The following is a 24456-nucleotide window of genomic DNA, read 5'->3' on the forward strand; positions in this document are numbered from 1 at the left end:
AGTGCGACATTGAGAGATGCTTCTCCGCAATCTATTCTCGCTGACTGATCCGTCAACACAGGGCCATCTCTAAGACAGCACATGCAAAAGTGAGTTCCCATTGACGCTTTGAGAGACTTGCTGTCTTACGAAGAGTTTTGATACCATAGTCGATGACTCGACGGGCTAGACCGTGGGCGGAGCGCCAAATAAGTTCGTCCGCAACGATGGCTTCGACTCAACCATCGAATGACTTCTCATAAGCCGATGACAATTAAATATATATTCATCGGTAAACATTCCACTCTCGACGCCTAAGCACTCAACCACATCCGCTACCGCAGCTGCAACATTCGATCTGATCATTCATCATACCCTAAACAATATTTGATCGTTCACTACACCTAGCTCTCGCTCAAGCTTTCAAATCAACTAATCTCATCAACATGGGCAACATTATCTCCCTTGTATCCACTTCGGCTCACACCATCAATGCCTTTGCGAAGCAAAGCAAAGAACTCCACGCTAAACTCACTGATCTACAAGACCCGGCAAAGCTTGTGTTGGACACCGCCGGTGTCATTGCCAAGACATTGTCTTTTAATGCGTGCTCTGATTCGTTATTCAAGGCCGTCAAAACACTTTCCGGGGGCCAGGCACATGGCGAGCTCATCAAGCTGGGTGGCCAGATCCAGAAGAACGTGGAGCAAATCTCCAACGGGGTTGATTCTCTCAATAATCACCAAAACCAAAAAAGCCACAGCTTTCCTCAGCACGTTCACGACTTCATCGCCTCCTGCTATGATGAAAACTCCGAAGCTGGTGAAGACGAGTACTTCTTCGTATATCATCCTGGCACCGACTGGTACCCGGCCTTCAACCGCCTGTTGAAAGAATATCCACTTCCCAAGTTCTGTGGCACATTTCACAGTATTGGGGCAATGTCAGTCTTCCTGGAAAAGTTCAGGCTGGTTATTGGACCAGACCCTACGATCAACATTTTGGTCCCAGCTGTTCATTTGTTCGTTGTACCGGATGAGATCGAAATCCCATCGGACTTGTTTCCTATTCGCATTAGAGGAGAGCTTCACCAAAGTGGTAACCCCTACGTCCACGTCAACATAAGAAACAGTTCACCACTTCTGCGGGACTGCTTATACAATGTTGCGAACATCAACAAGATTAGCGCGACCAACAGTGACGCCAAAGCCGCAAACCGACAACAAAACGTTCATGGCAACTGGCGCCGAAAGGTCTACTCGATATCGCGAGCAGCCGCAGTAGGCGCGCCTGCGGCTGCTAAGCATATGGCTACTTGCAGAGCGCTGAGTGGACTTCTCGCCACGCCCGCGGCTGTTGTCTGTCCTCCTTTGCTGGTCACAGTCGCTGTAGGATGCGCTGTGGCTGCTCTTAGTTGCGGTGCTGTTGCAGGGATCAAACCTGGTAAGGCGGCGAAAGAAGACGCCGAAATTCAATGGGACAGACGATTCGGCGCGGAGAAGGGTAGTTTATCTGGTCACAACCTGCTGGCAAAGATGAAAGAAAAGAGGGGTAGTTTGTCTGGTCACAATCTCCTGGCAAAGATGAAGGAAATTGAATTCTGAATGCAACATGTCTCAGAGGCTTCAGTCGAAATGGTTGGGCGGTTGACCAGCTAACGGTATTCTTATTCATTACTTCAAATCTTTTAGTCCCTGTATTCACAACATTCAGATGACTCGAGTTCTTGGCAGCAATTCCACTAGGTAGTAATATATGCAGTGACAATGATTGTTTACGCGCAATAAGTTAATGCTCAATTCTTAATCGAAACACAGAATTGAAGACGCCAAGTGAATGGAATGTTTGCGGTCACAAATTGCGTGTCCCCTATATCTGATCCGAGGCTAGTAGTCCACCGGGAACCGAGCTCTGAGACGTTCGCCATACTTGTAAAACAGGAATGGCACAGGAACAAACGCAATCCCGATGAAAGCAAGCAGACTATTTCCCCATCCAAGTCCCAACCCTTTGTATAGAGGCGGCCCAGCAAGAGGTAGAAATGCTCCGAACAGACTTCTCATGAACGTATTCGCGGCCAAGGCCGATGCGGACGCCTCGGCACCAAATGCATCCACGAGATAAATCTGAGACGGCATAAGAATGATGAAGGAGCCAAAGCCAATAACAAATGTGCCGAGAACTGGAACGATCCAGTGAGTGTCCCCGGCAGCACTCCAACCATACCAGAAGAAGCCGATTGAGACGACAGGAGCCATCCAGACCGACAGCAGTAGGCGAATTTCGGGCCGCGCTGGCACTCCGGTAGCTTTGGCCGCCTTGACTTGCTTGTCGCTCACCGCGCCAACCAGCCCGACTCCGAATATCATCCCAATCGCCAGGCCCAGGTATGCTAGTCCAGCCTGAGAAGGGCCCCAGCCGTACTTTACCTGGAACACAGCTGGGAAGGTTGTATAGAGAAGGTACGTGAGGCCGAACATAAAGGCGCAGTAAAGAGAAATGAGAGAAATGATGGGCGAGAACATAAGCATCTTGGTCGGGCGCGCGATAGCTCTCCAAAGCAACTGTCCCTGTGTGATATTCTTTGCAGTTCGGGCTCGTAGGCGATCGTTGCCGGTGGTCTTGCGCAAGTATGCAGCCTTTCGTTCGAGTAGAATGGGTTCGAAGGTTTCGCGCATGATGACGATGCCGATCAGAGAGACCACACCAGCCTGCGAGCTATCGTTAGATGTGTGCACGCAATAAAGAAGTATCAGAGACCTACCAGGATGAAGATCACCCAAAATGTCCATCGCCAACCACTGTACTGCGTAAGTGCACCTCCTACTACAGGCCCAACGACTGGACCGAGTAGAGGACCAAGGCTGAACAGTGCCATTGCCTTGCCGCGCTCATCTGCCTTGTACATGTCGGCAATGGTGCCTCCTCCAACAGCCATCGGCGCTGCACCGGCACAGCCAGCCAGAAACCTGAAGGCGAGGAACATGGAACCGTTTGAGCTGAGAGCGCAACCAATTGTAAAGGCTTCATATGTTATGTTGCAGACATGATAGACGGCAAGTCTACCATAGATCTCTGATAACGGTGCAATGAGAAATGGACCTACGCAATATCCCAAGACGTAGATGGAAACTGTCAAGGATGCAACCATAGAGCTGGTGATTTCAAACTCTTTCACAAGGTACTGAGCTCCAGGCGCAAACATTACAGCTGCCAAGTTCCTGAATAGACATTGGAATTAGAGGTCTGTGTATGATATGGCCGTTGACCTTGACGTGAAAGATTGACATACGAGTATAGCGTGAACGAGCTGACGAGGAGGACGTGGGCAAGCTTCGTTCGTGGTCCCCAGTTTTGGGGGTTCAAAACATCTTTTGGGCCTTCCCAATCGACGACCGACGGGTCGCTGTTTGCTTTCTCGAAGGCAAGGCTGTTGACAGACTCCACGGGAGACTGCAAGTTCTCGTAGGGCGACCTGCGCTGGGCATCGCGATCTTGCTGCGTAAGCGATGCCATGTCGATGACTTTACTCATTCTTCTCAATAACTCTCAAAGTCTGTGGGAAATGAAGTTGTTTGGACAGCACGAGTGTTGTCAATGTAACGTGCCAGACAAAATTGTTGGCAACATCACTATATTCTAGGCGTAGATCTTAGACAAAAGTCCAAGGATAGCATCGCCATCACCGACAAGTGATCAGCCTAATGTCCAGCTTACCCTGTTCACGTCAAACTTTGGGTGTGGCCATGCCAAGGCAGAATATCAATCGCCGTAAATAGCATCGGGGACCATCACGTCTCGATGCACATATCCAGAATGACATTATCGAGGTAGTTCAGTCTGTAAATCTTGTGCACGTCCTCATCCCGATTTTCTATCCACCCCCGAAAGTCGCCGGTGCGGGCAGAAAGAGCTTCTTGATTCATGAAACTCTGAGCGAATGGGTTGCCTGCTGAGCGGGTAACACTTCAGACAAACCCACGCGTCTCCGACGGCCTCAACCCGCCCCTCCTCGTTCTCGCGATCCTTGGCATGTGAACCGGGGTACCTGATCGACAAGTCCCGGCTCCGGTCCCCACCATTGATGGCCGCACAACGGTTCCCAGAATGTCGGGGCTGCCGCCAAGACTGGACGCTCGGCACCAGTTATTTTGCCCAGAAACGGCGTCGCGTAATCTTGACCAGGCCTTTGAGGCGATGCAGAGAGGTTCATCTCCACATCGTTCACATATAGTTACAGTGACGCTACTTGCACCGCTTCATGGGTGCTTTTCGTGATCGATTTCAAAATACCAATTGCCAAGCGGGACCTTAGCCTCCAACTTATCAACATGTTTCCAGCCAAAGAGATGTTCATTTCTACTCTGCACGAGCGCGGTGCTCTGCTTCTGTTCATCGCCGTCATCTTTTCTGCTTCATACATCTACCCTCGGCTGCGTGTTAGACAAAGACTCAAGCAGATTCCTTTGATGGGAGAAGAGCTTGGGGGCTACTATAAGCGCCGCAACGAGTTCCTGAGGGATCCCATGAGATTCTACTGGGAAGGCTATCAGAGGTGCAAGAACAAGTGTTTCCGAGTAACACACTATGAAGGTAGGCTGTCTCTGTTTGCGTGCTCAACGTGAAGTCCCTAACCATAATCACAGGTGAACGGATTGTTCTCCCAGGAGCGGCGCTGGACGAGCTCTGGAATATGTCGGAAGCTGTCCTCAATAAAAATAAAGCATATGATCAGGTAAGATCACGAGTCAAAGTGCACTGTGAGACCTCAATCAGACGCGATACTAATATGCCACATTTATACAGAGGGTACTCAGACAGTACACGGGTTTGCCATCCGGCAACCCCTTTCTGGTGCACTGCATCCGCTCAGACCTAACCAGAAATCTCAGTATGTCCGATGCCTCAATGGCCAACCGACCAGAATGACTAACTTGCCGCAGAGCGCATCAACCATCATCTGGTCTCCGAGGTTGAGAAGACAGTCGACGAGGTCATTGGCCCATGCGAAGAATGGACCTCGCACCCAATCTATCGGACTTCACTCCGGATCGTTGCCATCGTCTCCGGTTCTGTCTATGTCGGGCCAGACGTATGCCGCAACGAACAGTTCATCCATGATAGCAGTAGGTTTCCCCTCTGATTTTCTCACATACCAAAGCTTACAAAAAGTGCAGTTCACTTCACAGAAAATGTCTTGGCTGCTGTACACATGCTTCAGATGTATCCCGGTTGGATGCGTCCAATCGCCCGGTTCTTCAAGCGCGAGCGAACCCAACTAGCCAAGTCATGGAACCACCTGAAAGCCTCAAAGAGGCTAGTGGTGCCAATCATCCAACAGCGACGCGAAGAGGTTCAGGCTGGTCGTGCTTCCTACGACGACATGCTCGCCTGGATGATGGCGAAGCAAGGTGAGTGGAAGCAGACCGACGACGATGTAGCCGGCTCAATGGTTCAACTCGGTGTTGCCTCGACCCACAATACATCTTCGACGATTGCTCAAACGCTGTTCCAATTGGCGATTCGCCCAGAACTAGTCGAGGAGCTTCGCGAAGAAGCACAGAGGGTTTGCGACCAGTTCGACGGACAGCTGAGCCCCGTCGCCCTGCATGAGTTGAAGCTCCTCGACAGTGTCATGAAAGAAGCCCAGCGACTTAACCCCACGACACCTTCCCATTTCCACCGTGTTGTTGAGAGGGACATCACCCTTAAAGATGGCACTCTCATCCCCCAGGGCATCACGGTTGAAGCCATTTTTGCGCCGCCCTTGTTCGACCCGGTTCTCTTTCCCAACCCACAAGAGTTTGATCCGTATCGCTTCCTCAAGCTTCGCAGAGGAGAGACTCCGGACCCCAACCACTACAAGAACAAGGAGCAGTACACGTTCAGCCATGCGACGAAAGAGAATCTGGCGTGGGGCTACGGAGCTCATGTTTGCCCTGGCCGTTACTTTGCCAACAATGAAATCAAGTTGATTTTGGCGCGCATGCTTTTGCGTTACGATATCCGGATGCCTGGTGGAGTTAAGGAGGTGATGAAGCCTCAGAGGGGCGGTATGGGATGGACTCCTGACTTGCGGAAGCCGATTGAGTTTAGAGCAATCAGGAGGTAGTTGCAACAAGTGATCGAGGTATTTCTAGTTCTTACAGAATGGGATGTTAAACTATTCCTGATGTCTTCCATATCTACCGTGGTTGAATTGACACTGGCCGAATAACACTTCGTGGGCTTTCACGCCCAGGACTCATCACATAAACCTGCCCTTCAAGTCCAATGCAAATCGTACGCAGAAGTAGTGAATTCTTTGGTAATGGATCTCAATTTCTGACGTGATTGATTTGGAGATCTCCATTGTAACTGAAGTGGCTGCATCGTAGGCGACAGAGGAACCAGAGGCAAGTTCCGGAATCGACACAATTGCACCTCCGCAAGAACTTACTTTCCTTTCGGACAATGAAGTCGGAAAAGTGATATGGAACTTTGATTTAGCGATCTCGATCAAAAACACCGCCCGCCCTGAAGGTTCGAGACCCGCGGAACTGACAATGCGATCTTCGCCCCTGATGCTTGTCAGTAACCGCACGCTCCAATTCTAATTATGCACGTAACACATCTGGGGAGTGCCTTTACACGCCAAGCCCTACAGTGAGATACTTGAGTCAAGAGCCCCATGGATGCCGATGTCCGCCGGAGCTCCTAGTTTAGTAGGGCGGAGTGCCGCACATGGCCGCAAACCCAGGGCTCTGTTCCATTGTTCCCGGCAGTCGGCGCTCAAATGATAGCATCATGAGTTTCTGCCGGCCTACGGCAGTAGAACGGAGACTTGGCAGCTCCGACCAAGAATTCAAGGCATGATTGAACACTGGTTTGACCGTTTCCGCCGGGACAAATTACGTCGTCGTGAAAGCGTTTAAAGCCAAAGTTCCTAATTCTGAACTTCTTGGAACACCTCGCGCCCATTGAAAAGCGCGTGTTGCTCCCATATTGTTTATCAATCAAACATTTTCACCTGCCTTAGCAATAGAAATCGGAGAGCACTATCAATCACAATGACTCAAATCGTCGAGCTCGGGTGGATCCCTGTCAAACAGGACTACGAGGATTCTCCCGTCACCAAGTCTATCAAGGAACGGCATTCCAAGGTCATCGGCAGCTCCGACCTGGTAGGCCAATGGGAAGGCGTCCAGGGTCCCGGCGGACTGGATGGCAGCCCGGTCAAGAGCGTCCATTTGGCTGCAGGTAGGATGCGATGCCCAGTATTACGATGAATCTTAGCGGCTAACTCTGATAAGTCTGGACTTCCGTCGAAGCTGCAGACGCCGCGAAACAATCCCCAGATGGTCTTGAGATGAGGAAGCTGTGGGGCCAGGTCATTGAGATGTCGAGTCCTTCAGGCCCTGTACTACCCTGGACAGGATACTTCAACCTGGATGGCGGAGACTTTGCGAAAGTCGCTGCATCGAATGTTGTTCTTTTGACTGGGTCGTATCTGCCAGTTAACGCTGATACCGCGGCGTTCGAGGAGAAGTGGCAGTCTATGGTGCGTGCGCAGGCAAGTTCGAGTGGTGTCACAGCTGGTTTCTTAGCCGGTGTGCACGGATGGTCTGTTGGAGAAATTGTATACAAGGGCGAGAAGAAGAAGGCATTCATGGTTGTGACTGGATGGGACAGCGAGGAGAGCGTGAAGGCGGCGATCGGTGGAGACAAGAGAGCCAAGTTTGAAGAAGCGCTGAGGGAGTTCAACATTCAACAACAGGAACATGTTTGTACTGGACTGAAGAAGATAAAATAGTCAAATATTCTAGATATCTCCATGATGGAGCAAACACTATATCACTTTTGACAACGTGAAAGAAAGCAATTCGGTCCCCGAGTACATCGGTCATGTCATGTGACTGACCACGTGATCATCACCACTCTGCGATCGCAATTTTACGCTCAATCCGGCGGCGTTCAGGAGCTCACAGCGGTCTGGTCCACGCATTCGTCGGGAACAAGTCGCGCAAAAGAGACGCGCCGAGACCACACACCGCAGCGCGCTCCCGAGATGAACAATTTCATGCGGTCTCGGGCAGACGCAGGTTGGTTCTCGGTCGGCCTCGCCTCCTCATTTCCCGATCTCGGCTCCGACGACGGCAACCTATCAGATCTTCGCTTCTGCAACACCGACCTGAAGCCGGGATGCAAGGTGTTCCACGCGCCGAAAGCGAACGGCTCGGTGCAGCAGAGCACGGAAGTGGACATCTCGCCTGATGCGTTTGAGAGTGCCGAGATGGAGGGCGACTTGAAGGACCAAGTGATGGTGTTCCGGTTCAAGGGGAAGTTTCACGCGATTGATCATGTGAGTTGGCGGGTGTAATGCTGCGACTCGACCGTGCTGACATGAGTGGATAGAAATGCCCTCATTCATCGTACCCTCTGTCTCAAGGTGTTCCGTTTGATATTGAGGATTTTGGAATCGTGCTCAGCACTGGAGTAACCTGTCCGAAGCACAGCTGGTCCTTTGATCTGACTACAGGAATGTCAGACCGGGCGAGGTACAAGCTAGGAGTCTGGGAGGTGCAACTCCGCGATGCCGCAGGCTCTGGACCCATGGTCAAAGTAGATGATGGAAGCTCAGAGACCCCGGAAAAAGAGGTGTGGGTGAGGAGGAAGCAGCGAATCGGTTAGACTAATCCATGATACCACATTTCTTTTCAACCCAAGGCGCCAAATTCGAGCGTCACATTGCATCATCACATTCACGAATGATACCAGCGGAATTATTGCAACAAAAAGATGTACTTCGCGTACTAAAACTGTCTATAGGGGTATGTTACATGTACATGTGCGTTCTCAATATTTAACGTGAAAAATACAAGCAGATAAGAACATCGACTGGCGCTTAGTACCAGGTGGCCTTGTTCCAGAAGAGGGCCTTGTCGTTGGCAAGGTCATCCTCGTCGAGGTAGAAGGTGGTGTTGAAGACAATCTGAGTGCCGGCAGTGGTGTCGTTGCCGTACTGGGGCCACTCGAGCTTGTCCTCGGCCCACATCGTGTTGGGGTTGCCGGTAAGCACGAAGGACATAAGATACTTCTGCATCATGACGGCGATGGTGGCGTTGACAGAGGTGCTGCCGCCCATGCCACCACCGCTGGGAGGGCCGCCGGCGCTGGAGGTGGCGGTGGCAGAGGCAGCGGCAGACGTAGCAGTCGCGTTGGAGGCGGCGGTGGTCGTGGTCGTGGTGCTGTCGGAGGAGGAGTCAGCCAGGGTGTAGGTGCTGTACCAGTAGTAGCTCTGGTCAGTGCCGTGGGTAGCCTGGTCAAGCGCGACGAGGCCGTTCCAGGTCTGGTTGTTCATGGCGTGGGTGAGGGCGAGGTTGTGCGCCGTCAGGTCGAAGTGCTGCTTCATGTCGGCGAAGCGCAGGCCGGGCTCGGTGTAGTCATCCTCGGGGTACAGCGCGAGGATCTCGTCGACGACGGAGTCGGCGATGGCGGGGAAGAAGATGCGCAGGTAGGTCGCGACGTCCTCGGTGGTGTTGACGCCCGAGTAGGACTGGGAGTTGGCCTCGTGCAGCTCGTGGGTGGCGACGACGGGGCCGGAGAAGTTGAAGCGACCCTGGTAGAGCTGGGCCTCGTAGGTGTCGGCGATGATGTCGCCGTCGACGCGGGGCTGGAACTGGTAGGTGTAGGCGTCCTGGACGGTGGTGGCGGCGGTGATGAGCGTGTCGAAGTCGACACTGCGCATGCACTCGATGCTGCCGCCCGCGCAGCCGGCCTCGGAGGAGACGTTCAGCCAGAAGGCGTCGGCGTGCTGGTGGCCGGCACCGGGGACGAAGCCGGGGGACATGACGTAGGCGCGGCTGTAGAGCTGCTCGGCGTGGCCGGCGAAGCGGGTCATCTGGAAGAGGACCTGGGACGCGCCGGCGGAGAAACCAACTGCAGTGATCTCGTCGGGGTTACCGCCGAACTGGGAGATGTACTTCTTGGTCCACTTGAAGGCGTGCTCGACATCCCAGATGGCAGTGTTGGAGGTGCCGCCCTCGTGCAAGAAGGTGGGACCGTTGGCCAGGCCAGTCATGCCGAGACGGTAGTTGTAGGCAACGTAGACGAAGTCCTGGGACAGATCGAAGAGACCCTCGGGGGTGTTCTCGGACTTGCTGCCACCGGTGAAGCCTCCACCGTACGTCCAGACCATCACGGGCAGGTTCTTGCCCTCGGAGTTGGCAGGGGCCCAGACGTCCATGTACAAGCAGTCCTCCTCGGAGCTGCAAGCAACATCAGCGGAAGCCAAGTCACCGGTGTTGACCTCCGTCTCGACGGGAGGGTCCTGTGGCTTGGCCCAGCGGAGGTCGCCGGTCGGGACGGCGGCGAAGCGGATGTTCTGGTACTTGTAGTATCCGACGGACTCGTTACCGGCGGTGGCAACTACGGTGCAGTAGTCGAGAGTGACGGAGGGCATTGTGCCGGAGCCGGCGGTCGCGGTCGGGGCCGAGGTGGTGGTCTGGGCGACGGCCGCCGAAGCTGCCATCAGCAGCGATGAGTATTGGAACTTCATGTTGGGTATCTTGAGCGAAGGTTGGTAGCGATCGGATGTTGTCGTGAGTTGCGATGCCTCGAAACAAAGTTCACGATGTTGAGGCCATGACCAGCCCGATATATATAATCATCCTATATGTTGTGGAAAGTCTTGTCAATACCATCCATGGTTCTCCGCATTCACCGGTGAGCACGACGCGTACTCCGAGCCGCGTAAGGTAGCGCACCTCTGAGCCTCATTTACAATCGTCATGCTTCCCTGCGTTCATCATAAGGACCATCTCGAAAAACAAGCGCGGCGGAGGAGGCTTGGGTCGCGATGTTGTAATTGGAAAACGAACGACTCTGATGATTGGCTCGCATCACCCCCACAAGGCTTTTTAGAGTGGGATGAACTCTCGATATGACTCCGGTTCATGAATCGGAGTTGATTTTAGCGCGGGAACTTGCCGCCCCCTACCGAGCTTTTGGGCCTCGGAAAGATGTCCCACAATTTAGAAAGGGGTCCTGGCCCCCGGAAGGCTATTCCAGAAGCCGTTGTCTTTGGCAACTTTGTGTTTGTTGTCGATCTCTTGCTCTCTCAGCCCAGCGGAGAGTGGGAGGTGGGGTTGAAGCGAGAGAAAGGGGGCGGAATCGGTTGCTTTAGTGCTGTCGGACCGCACCCACTTTCCGCTCCGCCTTCGGTGCCGGCACCGATAAGCCACATCTAAGGCTCTTGGCGGATGCCAAAGCCGTGTATGAAGATATAAAATATATTGCAGTCATGTCCGAAGCACCGAGATCGCCGCGGTTGAGTTTGGCGTTTTGACGCACATTGTAAAAGACAGAAGCTTGTCTTTGAGTGAGTAGGACCAACAACGGGCACGCCGACTTGGCAGTGGGCCTGAAGTTTGAGAGAATGTTCTATGAGAAGGTTTGAGAAACAAATCATCGACTGTGTAGGTCACAAGTAATCTAAAACAGAGACGAGAAAAGCTCAATTGTTATCAAAAAGCTCGACGCAAACAGCCAGAATCGACTCACACGAGATGGATGACACGGTTTCACGACATCTGGATGCAATTTTAACTGCAGGTAAGCTCGTACGAAGTCGAGATTCATACCGAGCTTCTCAATCCACGATGGGCAGCCGTATCCAGCCGTTCGAAGAGGGTGTGCCATCATTACAGCTTGCAAGGGTGTACCACGAGACCTGCGCTCATGGGTCACCTTATTTACACGAAGAACCCGACAATTTGCTGGACTCTTCCTCGTGCAGGAGACAAACCCATTTTGGCCTGGGCATCGAATTTCACAAGATAGCACTTATCCTTTCGTAATGAGTAGAGATTACTTGATATCTCAAAGCGTATTCATCGGATATTGTGTGTTCACTCCATTTTCTGGTCATCAGAAAGTCCCAAGCAGGTTCTTCTCCGGAAACACTAATAAGTCAGGCCTCGCGTGAGTCTCGAATCTCGTTCATACTCCAAATAACACACAAGTCGGCCACATCGTTCTTCAATCATTGAATTACATGACCAGTCCAGGCAGCCATCAAGGATCACCAAAATCAAGAACGAATACTTGCCGTAGCTCCGTTCCTGCGGTATGTCCACGTAACAAAGGGACAGCCCGGTCTCTTCTATTGTCGCCTCCTGTTCCCATGAGCCATGCAGACGTCACCCCCGCATTGCGCTCCAAATTTAGATTTGCCCTGGGCCTCGTTAGTTTCCGCACTTCATCGGCTTTGCCCCACACCTCTATACCACTACCGCTCCGTTACCATGCGACGAGTCCGGTCTAGATTCTTCACTTGATCACGTAGACGTTCCATTGAATGGGTTCAAACAGTTGGCGGGGCCTTTTAATCACGTCCGAGCAACAAAATGGGGAGAAAGTGTTTCTCTGAAGTCTTCCTTGGTAACATCGAGTTTTGAATCACCACAATGTCCATGAATGATTCTCAACTGGAATCGCGCATTTGAGTTGACCGCTATTTCTATCGCTGTACATACACATCCAACACGCCCTATTGCCGCTGTTTTTTCTCCTCGTTCAAAAGTCGCCTCATTTGCATAACGGTTCTGACCTTTTGTGAACACGCCCAGAGCCCGTCGCCTTTCTCCTCGAGGTCGTAAGGTGACGGTAAATCTGGATTGATAAAACCATCGGCTTTCATGCCCTCCCAGTACTCTCTGAACCCTTGCTCTGACATCTTATCCTCATATTCACGGAGGAATGCATCCTCATGATATGCCCTCACTGCTTTGATATGACCAGGTAGGATTTGCCCACCGTTGACTTGTGCAAGAGTGAAGGCGCCCATGTGCTCCAGTCTCTCGACACCAAGCTCTTCTGAGGATTCATCTTCAACCACACGAACAATGGCTCCAAAGATGCGCTCAGAAGCAGCATAGTCCGGGTCTTCGTCTTCCCCGGAAAGGTCCAAGGGAGCGCCAGAGGGCATAGCGGGTTGCAGATGCCATCGAAGCCCAAGTGAATACATTGCCGCACAAGGGGATAAGCTGTAACTCACTATGAACCTTTGACGCGTCAGTGTTGTCTGCTCCACCACGTCTTCAACTCCCAAAGCTACCAGCGTTTCATCGCGCAGGTTGTTTATCTTGATAGAGTGCATCTGGTCTCCAAAACAGCCTCCGTGGACAGCTACCCAATGGACTCCATCAACTGGATTTCTATGGTGCACGAGGTAGCACTTGATGGCGAAATCGATCTCCCGAACTCCGATATCTCGGCAACTCCTGAATGGGCCTCTTGCGTCGGGTTTGCCCACAGGATCTTCGTTCTAGGCAATCTCTTTGTCGGCGTTTTCGACATCAACTGTGCGCTTGGTTCTGGGTGCGCGCTTCTTCTTCTTGGCCTTGGCCTTGGCCTTGCCCTTTCTTTTTCTGGCTGAGCCTCCTTTGGATTTCGGCTTCCCACTCTTGGCCTCGTTCCGCTCGCCTTCGTTCTCATCTTCTTCGTCTTCTTCGCCCTCATCCCCTTCGTCAGCTTTCCCGCCAACATCGTCGCTCTTCTCGTTGCCTGCGGTGATGCTGCTCACACCGATTTGAGTTACTCCTGGCGGATGGCCAACGTCGTACGAAATGAGAAATGCTGGACCAGACACAAGCCCAACGTGGCCAGGCGGTGCAAAGCCCAACAGGCTATGATTAAGCCATTTCTCTTGTCTAACGGCGTTTTCATTGGCGTTGAAAGTGATTAGGTCGACTCCGTAAGGAGTAATGGGTTGCCTCCATTCATTGTTGAAAGTCCACGAGGCGGCGGGGAGCTTCATTTCCTTGACATAGTCGAATGCTTCTTGGCGGTCTGTTTCGATGTGGAGTTTCCCGATGGAGTCGTCAAATGTGACTTTGAGCCAGACGAATTGAGGCTCGTCGGTGCAGGGAAGAAACAACGCGCGGTAATGGTGTTCTGAGGGCCGTTGCGTCTTGCTGAATTCGGCAAATCTCGCGCAAATTCGTTCGTGTTCAGTGGGAATATTATACCGGCATTCTTCTTTACAATACGTAGTCCTGCAAGTTGGGCAGCGGGACTGACCGGAAGTTGTGAATTTGTTGCAAGCAGCGCAGGCTTTCGAGTCGGTATCTTCATCGTCCTGCCATTTCTCCGGTGTCGATGTACTGAAGAATGCAGTTTCCAGATACTCGTGGAGGGCCCAGGTCGGCTTGCACTCAGCGGCGACGTCAGTTGGGCGAGGCTCGGCGGTGGTGTCGGGAGCTGGCTTATACTCGTCTAGTTGTAAAGAAAAGCGAAGGGTCGGCATGGTGATCGTAGCGATAGTGACTATTGATAGGCGTGTGACAGTCGTTATGGATGAATGAGCGATGATTGATGATGCGTGGTTGGAGAAAGGAGGTTGTTGTGGGACGAAGTCTGTCGAGGACAGGGGACAACGCGATCCTCCAGCAGTGCCTTGTGTGCGGCTCTTTCCAGTCCCGTCGTGGCTTCATTTTGATATGGAAAGTCATTCATTGAATGCGTAGGTAAGAAAGATCGTACTTGCCTCTTTGGTTACCTAGGAGGTTTGGCAGGATTCGGTCATGGAGGTTTCCCTGCAGCGCCCGTATGCCACTGCCTCCACTGCCATGAGGCGCAAGCCCGGAACAGCTTGCGAGAAGGTGGCTAACGGCTGTGCATGCCTTGAAGTTGAAATTCGGAGCAGAAAACAAAGACTGGGAAGGATCTTGGCGTGATCCTTCTGTCATGGGATAATTTAACATTAGTCGGTGCGACTCGCCAGCGAAGGAACGATGAGGGCAACGGAAGTGCAGGTACTTAAAGAAGGGGAGGAAAGAGACAGCTGCTACAACTCCATTAGAATTCGACATCGCGCTTGCCAATCCAATTCGAGATGTCTTCTTCCAGAGAAAGTGCCGTCATCATTGAGCGTCGTCCACTCGACACATCACCTGCTGCGCGATTGAACTCCTACAACCACCACGCCTTGGCACCATGGCTCGAGGAAACAGGCTACCTGACGCCCTTGTTCCTTTACAAGAGAGAGAAAGAGATCGCGCCTTGCAATATGGGGCAGTGGCTGTCATCAGCAATCCAGCGACACATGCTGCATCCGCCAGTTGCTGTCCACCGATTGTCTAAGACGGAAGTCGTTGCTTCAGAAGTGCAATACGACATGTCGAGCCCAGAACAGAGCGCGAGACTCCAGTCTCTTGCCGTCAGAATTAAAGAGACTATGGACGGCTTCGGCAAGACCTCCCCCCACGGGTACTTCGTTCGCAGGAGCCACTGCAGTCCCAAAGATGCCGATGCAGGAACACTACGACCCGTATTGACGATCAAAGACGCCCTCGTCAAGCTCGTGTCATCGAAGTGAACAGTTCAAGCCCTCCTGAATCTGTACTACGAGTATCAACGCGCTGATGATCTTCCCGATAGCCAGCTCTTCTTCTTCCCGTACCACGCCGACCTAGATCGCCTGAGCGAATGGCGATGCTACATCAAAAAAAACAGGGTAGCCGCAATCAGTCAGAGCAGTTTCTACCAGTGCAACCATCCAGGAATCACGAACGATGCGCTCCGATCTTTCGCGATGCAAGTTCGCCGATTGTGGGCCGACATGGCTCCCCAACTGAGGTTCGACTCGTGTGTACTGGATGTTTACGCGGAGGTCAAGAGCCCCGGCTTCGTCGTCAATCTAGTTGAGATCAACCCATGGGGCGCGCATGCGGGATCCGGAAATTTGCTATTCCACTGGTTGGACGATGCCGATATCCTCAACCGCGCGAGGTCGGAGCCGGAGCCGGCACCGGCCGTGGTCATCAGACTCGTGGAAGAAGGCGAATCGCCGGTGCTTTCACGCGATGAGGCCTACCGGATCGGGCGGGAACGGATCATCAAGGATGAGCTGCGTTGCCTGAGAGAGCGCGGCTTGAAATGGGTTTTGGGGGATGATGCGCACGCAAAATTCATGGCGCTGCCGCTGCCCGGTGCCTCTCCCATGCCAACGACAAGAAAGGATGGGCCTGAGATCTTCCAACGGAAAAGAGCGGGCGACGACAGAATAGGCGATGGCAAGAGGTCAACCGCGAGAGATCACCCTCGATTTGTCAAGTTGAAAAGGGCATTGCACGATTGAGAGTAACGATTGGGAACATCAAGGGTGCCGAGATGTCTACCTGGTACGTAATGACTGGGATATTGATGATCTAGATCTTCCGGCGCTCCGTGCGGCCATTGCACTGCAATCTTCATCCACCACAAGAGAGTCAAGAGCCAGGCTAAACGCCGGTCATTCCCCGGAAACAACTTTTTCTTGATTGGCTTCTCTCTTCCGACCAAACGACGATGGCATTACTCCGGCTATGGTGGACCATTTCATTGGTTGAAGGCTAGTCCTCTGGGTCTTCCCCTCTCTGCCGGGATCCATCTTGGATCACCACGCAGAAGTGTATCTCCACTTGTACCATCACCAGACTCATCTCAAACCCCATCTCGGGCTCTTTTGGTCCGGTCGTGTAAACTTCACACCGATGGACGTTGAAGTGTGGCGTTATGCTCTTCTCAATAGAGGGGTCAGATGAAGTGTAAAACAGACAACTCCCCGTTCTACTCCTCGACGGCCGAGTCTGGGTGCTTCATATAGCTACATGTCCTGGGAGCATCGGATGCTAAGCGACGATGGCGAACCTCAAAGTTGTCGATGTTCGCGTTGACCATTATCGACCGAATTACACCTTGGGAATTCACGTCGAAAGACCTCGCATCTCATGGCGCTACAGTGACGCGCCCCCAAACTTCACCCCCGGCGAGCAGATCATTCGAATCTCGCGTCTCTCGAGCTCCGGCCCCACCGTCCTCGGCGAGTTTTCTGGAAATGACACAAACACCCAAGACGTCCCATGGCCGGTGAGCGAAGCCATCGGGTCTCGCGAGAAGTACTCTGTGGAGGTGCGCGCTTGTGGTGCGGATCAAACGGAGCTGTCGCCATGGAGTGAGCCCTACGTATTCGAGACGGGCTTGTTGAGCCGTAGCGACTGGAGCAGCAAGCTCATCTCGGCACCATGGGCGGAAGAGAGCAAAGATGCTCCGCAGCCTGAGGATCTGTTCCGAAGAGAGTTCAAGTCCGAGGACCGCGTCCAATCTGCACGGCTCTATGTAACTGCCCAGGGCATCTACGAGGCCGAGATCAATGGGAAAAGGGTCGGTGACTACTTCCTTGCACCCGGCTGGACGAGCTACGACGGTCGACTGCAGTATCAGACATATGATGTCACCGAGTACATCTCATCTTCTTCCAACTGCATCGGAATCCGCGTGGCCGAGGGCTGGTTCAACGGCCGCATCGGGTTCGAGGGAGGCCGTCGCAGTATCTGGGGCACCAGAACTGCCGTTATGGCTCAGCTTGAGATCACCTACGAGGACGGAAGATTAGAGACCATCATCACAGACAGTGCTTGGAAGGTTACCCGTGGACCGACAAAGCTTGCCGAGATTTATGACGGAGAGAAGTACGACGCCACTGCAGAAGTTGCCGGCTGGTCTACCACATCGACGAGCGGCGACTGGTCACCGGTAGAGGTTCTGCCTGAATTGCCCAGTAACGTGGACCTCATCGCGGGATTTGGAGAGCCAGTTCGGCGCATGGAATCCTGGATGCCCAAAGAGCTGATCACGACACCATCAGGCAAAATCATCCTTGATTTTGGCCAGAACCTTGTTGGATATGTCCGATTCAAGAACGTCGAGGCCGAGCGCGGCCACCAGCTCACCTTCCGTCACGCAGAAGTCCTCGAAAACAGAGAGCTCGGCACTAGGCCTCTGCGTGATTGTCAAGCAACGGATGTTTACACCTTCAAGGGCGATCCGGAGGGCGAGAGCTGGGAACCGCGCTTCAGCTTCCACGGCTTCCGCTACCTTCAGATTGACGGCTGGCCGGGGTATCTCAATCCCTGCAGAGGAGCGCTTAAAGTTGTCGTCTGTCATACGGACATGCAAGAAGCAGGCACCTTTTCCTGCTCAGATAGGCGGCTGAACCAGCTCTTCAGCAATGTCCGCTGGTCCATGAGGGGCAACTTCCTGTCTGTGCCCACCGACTGCCCTCAAAGAGACGAGCGGTTGGGGTGGACGGGAGACCTCGCGCTCTTTGCACCCACTGCTACCTACGTCTACGACTGCTTTGGCATCCTGAAGAATTGGCTGGCAGATGTCGCCTTTGATCAAAATGAGCTGGAGGGGATCCCACCTATGGTATCTCCGAATGTCCTCAAGGGCCATCAGAACTGGGGCAAGATTGGAGCCAACGCCATCTGGCATGATGTTGTCGTCTTGGCACCGTGGGCTCTTTATGAAGAGACGGGAAATGCAAGCATTCTCCGGGATCAGTATGAGTCCATGACGACCTGGATCGGAAAAATACCCAGAAACAAAACTGGATCAGTACATCTTTGGGACTTTGGATTGTTTCAATTAGGAGTAGGTCACAGTCGTTGCTCGTATTGACAAGCAAAAGCTAATGTCCCCAGGACTGGTTGGATCCCAATGCACCCCCCGATGAGCCGATGAAGGCAGTCACAGATCCTCCTCTCGTCGCCAACGCATTCCTCATCCGTTCACTAGACTTGCTCATCCAAGTCGCAATCATCCTTGAAAAGAACGAAGACGCAGAGCACTACCGCAAAGAATCTGCCGCAGCCCGACAAGAATTCCTCGATGAGTACGTCAGCGCCAACGGACGCCTGACATCCGACTCTCAGACAGCTTACGCCCTCGCAATCGCCTTCGACCTTCTCTCTCCAAAGCAGACCCAGCGCGCAGGCGACCGTCTTTCGGAAATTGTCCGCCGCAACGCCTTCAGAATCGGCACAGGCTTCGCTGGCACGCCGTATATCTGCGAAGCACTCACGCGCACGGGACACAGCGATGTGGCGTACGCGATGCTGCTGAACGAAGCGTGCCCTTCATGGCTGTATCCCGTCAAGATGGAGGCTACGACGGTCTGGGAGCGCTGGGATAGCATGCTGCCCGACGGCTCGATCAACCCCGGCGACATGACGTCGTTCAACCACTACGCGTTTGGTGCTGTGGCCAAGTTCATGGTTGAGCGGTTGGCTGGTTTGAAACGACTGGATCCCGGTTGGAAGAGGTCAAGGGCTGAGCCAGTGCTCGGCGGCGAGTTCACGCATGCGGCGGCTGAGCATCTCACTCCGTATGGCAAAGTTTCCTGCAAATGGGAGTTGACTGGCAGCGACACTACTCTTTCGGAGCTGAAGGTTCAAGTTGTTGTTCCTCCATTGACAGAGATGGAAGTGGTGTTGCCTGGCAAGGATGGACCAAAAGTCGAGGTTGTCGGGTCAGGCGAGTGGTCTTTCGTGGTGGAGTATGAGCGAAAGCATCAGTGGCCGGTGAAGGCGCTTTCCATCTTCCCCGAGTAGATATACGTAGGTTCAGATGGGTAATCAAGAGTCTTGGTATTCGCGCTGGCGTTTCCTACAGCCTGGCTGATGGATGTCGAGTGTATTGCCAAGACTTGTGCCAACGGCCGCCAAGCAACCCGGTCGGCTGGGCTGCAGGAAGTAAGGGGCTTTTGTCACCTTGGCTGAACGACATCCCAAGAGACTACGACGAAATACATCAAGTCAATTCCATCATGTTCACAAATACATTGTCCAATTCATGGCCCCATGCTTCAGCTAGCCATTGCGTACATGACCTCTTAGTAGGTACCCGCAGACTTTATGATGATGTTGGCCTTGGCAATCTCGGCGTACTCCTCGTCCCTCTTCTCCTCATCACGCTTGTAGGTACCGGCTGACTTGATCACAATCGAATCCTTGGCAAGATCGGCGTACTAAAGTCTAGAATCAGGACCAGTCCGTCTCTTCAAAGTCGCAAGATGTGACTTACCTCCTCGCCGCGCTTGTAAGTTCCAGCAGACTTGATAACAATGGAGTCCTTCGCCAAGTCGGCGTAGTCCTCGGCACGCTTGTATGTACCGGCGGATTTGATGACAATGCTGTCCTTCGCCAGCTTCTCGTAGTCGGCCTCGCGCTTCTCCTCGCCCCTCTTGTACGTGCCGGCCGACTTGATGACGATCGAATCCTTGGCCAAGTCTGCGTACGCTTCGCCGCGCTTGTAGGTGCCGGCCGACTTGATCACGATGGAGTCCTTGGCGAGGTCGGCGTAGTCGGCGGCGACGGGGGCGGCGATGGCGCCGAGGGCCTGGAGGGCCACGACGGTGAGAACGGAGAAGTGCATTTTGGGCGAGTTGGTGGAGGGCAATTTGGGAGAAGCAGGATATTTGCTTCGGGCAAGGAGATTACAGGCGGGTCTTTATGTGAGGAGCAAGGCTTGAGGGCGCTCACATCGTTGATGGGGCTATGACTTTACAGTAGCTGGTCTTATCGCATCCTTCTGAGATGGCAGGCCGGATGGGGTATCATCTTGTTCCAACCCGTTTCTCGCCACATGTGTCGAGTCGTAAGTCCCAGACAGGAAGGTATATAAGCTAGCTCATGACGTTTTGACGATCCAGACTATTGCAGAGTTCCTCTGGCTTCTGCGATGTAACATTGATCTTGACACCCATGTGTTATTCTTCGCATGATTGGTTCAACAAAGCTTGAGACTGGGTTTCCATCTGTCTCACACTTACGACAAACCATCTCTGGTCATGTTCTAGGAACCCAATCCCTCGGTGGCGGGGCTGCGCTTGCATCCTTTTCGGACTTTCACGACCAGACATAAAACGCTCTCGATGGGGACATCCGAATCCTGCCGTTCTGAATGGTCGGTATCAGCCGCGAAGCTTTTCGGGAAGAGATCCACGACGAGCTGCTGGGGATTTTTGAAGCGGCACCCATGCAAGTGCTAGGCCGAATCAAGAAGCTCGATGACCGAAGGAATAGGCTACAGCATTTTGTATAAGCATAGCGCGTCGGCCCACCAAGTCATCATGCAGGCGTCTTACTTGCCGGATGTTTCTGCCGATAGAAGGCTGGTGGTCCGAGGAAGAAGCACGCTGTGAAGAATTCAACGTGCCGCGTCTCCCAGCTTGCCTTTACCATGCTAATGCTTTGAGATTCTTGGGACATTTCGACTTTTTACCTTGGAACAACTAGAAAGCAGCCACAAACCTGAGTATCGCCATGTGGTGGAAATTTGGTTCGAGATATGAAAGCCTCCCGCAAGCAGAGGGCAAGGAGGCTGGTGCACCTTCTAGGCGCTCAAGATGGTTCAATCACCGATGGCCACAATCGAATATCCTCCTCATCACCACCAACTCGGTGACGCTCATTGCGCTTATCTATACTATCTGGACAGGAGAGCCGAACTTTTCGACAAAAGGATGCACACAGACACTTTCCACGCCATGTGAGTTTAAGCAATAAACAAGATCACAGAGTACTTTCACTGACGATTGCTACAGCACCGGCTCTTGAGGCGATCAAGTACAAGACGCCAGAGCACTACAATGCAGAGTTCAGGCAAACGAACAAGTGGCGAGGCCCACCTGGGAATCATTCCAACGCTGTCGACGTCGCGTGGCATGAGATCGAATTGGGCGCGGGTGGGATCTGGGTCTCTGAGGAGGAAGTCAATTTGTTGAACATGACAGACTCAGCAGAACTTCCCTTCCACAAGATTCCCGAAGAACAAGGCGGGGGTTACCTGGCCATGCTCGAGGTCTTCCATCTGCTGCACTGCTTGGTCAGTTCATCACCTGTTCCTTGTGCTAAATGACCTGTGCCTAACACGACTTCCAGAACTCACTGCGAATGGGCTTGTTCTACAACTATGAGCATTATAAGTTCCTTGACGAAGATGTTCCCGACGAGAATATTTATACTCACTATGGTAAGTTTCGTCTTGCATCATCAAAGCTTAAAGAAAATAAGCCCCAAATTGACTTTTGTATCGTCAACTTAGACCACTGCATCGATATGCTCCGGATGAACCTTATGTGCTACGCGGACGTCACCCCGGCCCTATTTGTGGACCCGCTTAACAATCCTCTGCGCAGAGACGCGCTGCCCAACTGGTCATCTATGCACACTTGCAGGGACTTTGACGCGATATTGGATTGGAACAAGCACGGCCCTAGATCGGTACGTTGGCGGGATGCCGGTGCCAATCCGGCGTGGGATCCGAATCTCGAGGGTGCAGAGCAACCGTTCCCGCCTGAGGGACATGCGGAAGAAGGTCACCATCACGGGTAGCCAGGCTTTGTAGTATTTGCATGGTAGCAATTATGTATTTCGATCAAATGCTATGAATGACAAAAGTGCGCATTGTATGAGGGATGAAATCGGCATCCTAAACTTCATCATCGCTGCTCATCCGGCGTCCCCAGGCATCTTTCTTCTGCGTCTAAATCATTTCTGTATCTTTACACTACGCTGAATTGTCTGAAAATAAGACGTCTACATGATGGATATGAGCCGTTGTGCGGAAATGACAAGATTTGGCTGTTGGCTTACCTGAAAATTTACCGTCCCTCATGGCACCTGTCCCTCTATTCGCAGGCTTTGGTGTCGCAACAAGTGATGCCGTAGCCACCAGAGGGCGCGTTACCGCAGAAAACCTTGTTAGAGTTGCACTTGCCGCCGTTGAAACCCTGAGTTCCGGGGCTTTCGGTCGTGCAACCGGCCTGAACACCAGCGCTGGCGAACAGGAGAGCGGTAACCACAGTAAGGATCTGCTTGGAGAAGTACATCTTGGCGGCGATGATTGGTGTCGGAGTCTTGGAGAGAATGGGTAGGTGGGCTTTGTGAGCTGTAGGAAATTGATCTGATGCGTGATGTTTGAGGTGTCTTGTCTCGAAAGGCGGAATTATAACTGCTGCTTTATAGCTGTTTCTTCTCATGGTATTCTTCATACAAACATTGGCCTCGGACCACAGCTCCCGGGTTGATAGTATGATCCACGTTGAGACAATAAAGTTCTGACATGCAGAGAGACTATGGTTTGAGATCGGAGGAGCACATGGTCATTGCGACCCGGCGACCCAGATCAGATTGAGGCAGCTCGTCTACCAAGGCCAACCCCCTTTTGATATATTAATTGCCCCCCAAGGCTCATGATTCATGAGTCTACGTCCTTGTCTTTGGCTTTTATAGACTATCATGATCTCCTGTTACCGCCGCTAGGCTTTGATGATGCGGGCGGACCTTAGTTCACATGGTTGCAAGAGAAACAAGTGACGTTAAGGTCGAAATTCTGTTCCAAAGATTATGGCTTAGGTTGACAAGAGGTTGCTTTCACTGGCAATGGTTCAAGGGAAGACAAGTATCCGTAGTCGGATTGCTCAGATCAGACCATGTGGAGACTGGAAGTCCGATCTCCCCACAACCCGTGCCGTGGCTAGGATAGAATTGGGAAACACGGCCTGAACTCTAACATATTATCTTACAGGTGACGGTGAACGTGGGACAAGAGGCGCCAAGTGGAAAGCGCATGGCAACAGAATCACAAAGCGCCGGAACTTCCATTCTTCCTTATCTCAGTGGGGAGCAGATATGTTAACAGAACACTATCAGGAGGACTCGACACAAACGCATATCGAATCGCGAACGGAGAAAGGTTTCTGGTAAAGAATCTTCTCGATAGACTTAACCTTAGACTCTCTCCGATGACCACGGGCATCTAAATTATTTGACATCTGAAGCGTAAGCTTCTGACAGACTACCAACGAAGGATCAACGATGGCTCCAGTATACATGGTGAGTTGACTGACGCGGTCTAGCTTGTCTCAACATACGACATTGAAGATTCAGAGATATGGGCCTCAAAGCCCGAGGGTGTCCTCCTACTTAGGTTGAATCACTAACGCTCTTTGGCTACGCCTCGTAGTGTTGAAATGGTTACTGACTCGGCCATGGTGACTGTAGTTGTCGGAGAGGATATGAAGGAGTGTTTCATTTTCTGGCGGGACAAAGCGGACCGGCATCCCACCGGAACTTGGCTTGCGGATATGAGCTTTTAAAGTGAGGATAGTCTACCGTTGCATCCCACCGGCACGTGGATACGGGCTGTGGGCTTAACGGCTTTGGCGAGGTACATGTCCACCGAGTGGCAATGTTTCCATGACTCGCAAGGGGAAGCGGAAGGAAAAGGGCACAATGGATCCAAGAAGACTCGTTTGTGCTGTGAAATTGAGCTCGGGTCTCAGACTGTAAAATGACCCCATGGCTATCATTAAAACCGAAGTCGCCAACATTGGAGCATGTGCCGGCTATACAATCAGCCGCGACTCTACCATGAAAAGATACTTTTCCATGGCATTGGATGTAAAATCATCAGATAGCCGTGTCCCTCATGTCGATTGGTTAGCCTACACCACGACGGAGTGAAATGTTATGGAATTGAATGTCGTACTGCAATCACAATAGTCTCAGTCTTTGGATGAGGCACTGGTCACAGCCTTGTTCTCCGTATTTCTCGTAAGAGTTGCGTAAGGCAGGCGCTATATTCCGCTTTAAGCGGCCAAACATCCAC

General features: G+C 52.5%; 12 protein-coding genes across 12 annotated transcripts; 6 read left to right on the forward strand and 6 right to left on the reverse strand.

Moving 5' to 3' along the window:
• Positions 1–425: 425 nt before the first annotated feature.
• Positions 426–1583, forward strand: CGCS363_v007389 (uncharacterized protein; the record flags this gene model as incomplete). Its single annotated transcript, XM_036639238.1, has 1 exon — positions 426–1583. One exon carries the CDS (start codon positions 426–428, stop codon positions 1581–1583), a length of 1158 nt encoding a protein of 385 aa, XP_036496873.1.
• Positions 1584–1865: 282 nt separating this feature from the next.
• On the reverse strand, positions 1866–3495 carry prlG-3 (MFS transporter prlG; the record flags this gene model as incomplete). The annotated part of the gene is made up of 3 exons (XM_036639239.1): positions 1866–2690; positions 2744–3200; positions 3272–3495. 3 exons carry the CDS (start codon positions 3493–3495, stop codon positions 1866–1868), a joined length of 1506 nt encoding a protein of 501 aa, XP_036495944.1.
• Positions 3496–4310: 815 nt separating this feature from the next.
• Positions 4311–6091, forward strand: ATR2-6 (Cytochrome P450 monooxygenase ATR2; the record flags this gene model as incomplete). The annotated part of the gene is made up of 5 exons (XM_036639240.1): positions 4311–4572; positions 4626–4714; positions 4786–4870; positions 4923–5105; positions 5157–6091. 5 exons carry the CDS (start codon positions 4311–4313, stop codon positions 6089–6091), a joined length of 1554 nt encoding a protein of 517 aa, XP_036495943.1.
• A 937-nt stretch (positions 6092–7028) lies between these two features.
• Positions 7029–8649, forward strand: CGCS363_v007392 (uncharacterized protein; the record flags this gene model as incomplete). The annotated part of the gene is made up of 4 exons (XM_036639241.1): positions 7029–7218; positions 7272–7741; positions 8015–8320; positions 8374–8649. The coding sequence occupies 4 exons, from the start codon at positions 7029–7031 to the stop codon at positions 8647–8649; spliced, it is 1242 nt and encodes a 413-aa protein (XP_036495942.1).
• Positions 8650–8863: 214 nt separating this feature from the next.
• On the reverse strand, positions 8864–10516 carry CGCS363_v007393 (Secreted lipase; the record flags this gene model as incomplete). Its single annotated transcript, XM_036639242.1, has 1 exon — positions 8864–10516. One exon carries the CDS (start codon positions 10514–10516, stop codon positions 8864–8866), a length of 1653 nt encoding a protein of 550 aa, XP_036495941.1.
• A 1992-nt stretch (positions 10517–12508) lies between these two features.
• Positions 12509–12946, reverse strand: CGCS363_v007394 (uncharacterized protein; the record flags this gene model as incomplete). The annotated part of the gene is made up of 1 exon (XM_036639243.1): positions 12509–12946. The coding sequence occupies one exon, from the start codon at positions 12944–12946 to the stop codon at positions 12509–12511; it is 438 nt and encodes a 145-aa protein (XP_036495948.1).
• Positions 12947–13285: 339 nt separating this feature from the next.
• Positions 13286–14266, reverse strand: CGCS363_v007395 (uncharacterized protein; the record flags this gene model as incomplete). Its single annotated transcript, XM_036639244.1, has 1 exon — positions 13286–14266. One exon carries the CDS (start codon positions 14264–14266, stop codon positions 13286–13288), a length of 981 nt encoding a protein of 326 aa, XP_036495947.1.
• A 588-nt stretch (positions 14267–14854) lies between these two features.
• On the forward strand, positions 14855–16099 carry CGCS363_v007396 (uncharacterized protein; the record flags this gene model as incomplete). Its single annotated transcript, XM_036639245.1, has 2 exons — positions 14855–15333; positions 15400–16099. 2 exons carry the CDS (start codon positions 14855–14857, stop codon positions 16097–16099), a joined length of 1179 nt encoding a protein of 392 aa, XP_036495946.1.
• Positions 16100–16641: 542 nt separating this feature from the next.
• bglO-1 (putative beta-glucosidase O) lies at positions 16642–19394 on the forward strand (the record flags this gene model as incomplete). Its single annotated transcript, XM_036639246.1, has 2 exons — positions 16642–18435; positions 18486–19394. 2 exons carry the CDS (start codon positions 16642–16644, stop codon positions 19392–19394), a joined length of 2703 nt encoding a protein of 900 aa, XP_036495945.1.
• A 281-nt stretch (positions 19395–19675) lies between these two features.
• On the reverse strand, positions 19676–20217 carry CGCS363_v007398 (uncharacterized protein; the record flags this gene model as incomplete). Its single annotated transcript, XM_036639247.1, has 2 exons — positions 19676–19810; positions 19867–20217. 2 exons carry the CDS (start codon positions 20215–20217, stop codon positions 19676–19678), a joined length of 486 nt encoding a protein of 161 aa, XP_036495940.1.
• An 890-nt stretch (positions 20218–21107) lies between these two features.
• Positions 21108–22191, forward strand: cctO-7 (Cyclochlorotine biosynthesis protein O; the record flags this gene model as incomplete). The annotated part of the gene is made up of 5 exons (XM_036639248.1): positions 21108–21333; positions 21389–21669; positions 21726–21816; positions 21889–22067; positions 22126–22191. 5 exons carry the CDS (start codon positions 21108–21110, stop codon positions 22189–22191), a joined length of 843 nt encoding a protein of 280 aa, XP_036495939.1.
• A 283-nt stretch (positions 22192–22474) lies between these two features.
• CGCS363_v007400 (uncharacterized protein) lies at positions 22475–22825 on the reverse strand (the record flags this gene model as incomplete). Its single annotated transcript, XM_036639249.1, has 1 exon — positions 22475–22825. One exon carries the CDS (start codon positions 22823–22825, stop codon positions 22475–22477), a length of 351 nt encoding a protein of 116 aa, XP_036496767.1.
• Positions 22826–24456: the final 1631 nt, after the last annotated feature.

Source organism: Colletotrichum siamense (assembly GCF_013390195.1).
Source record: "Colletotrichum siamense strain Cg363 chromosome Unknown KSG_Cg363_contig04, whole genome shotgun sequence".
Taxonomy (NCBI): domain Eukaryota; kingdom Fungi; phylum Ascomycota; class Sordariomycetes; order Glomerellales; family Glomerellaceae; genus Colletotrichum; species Colletotrichum siamense.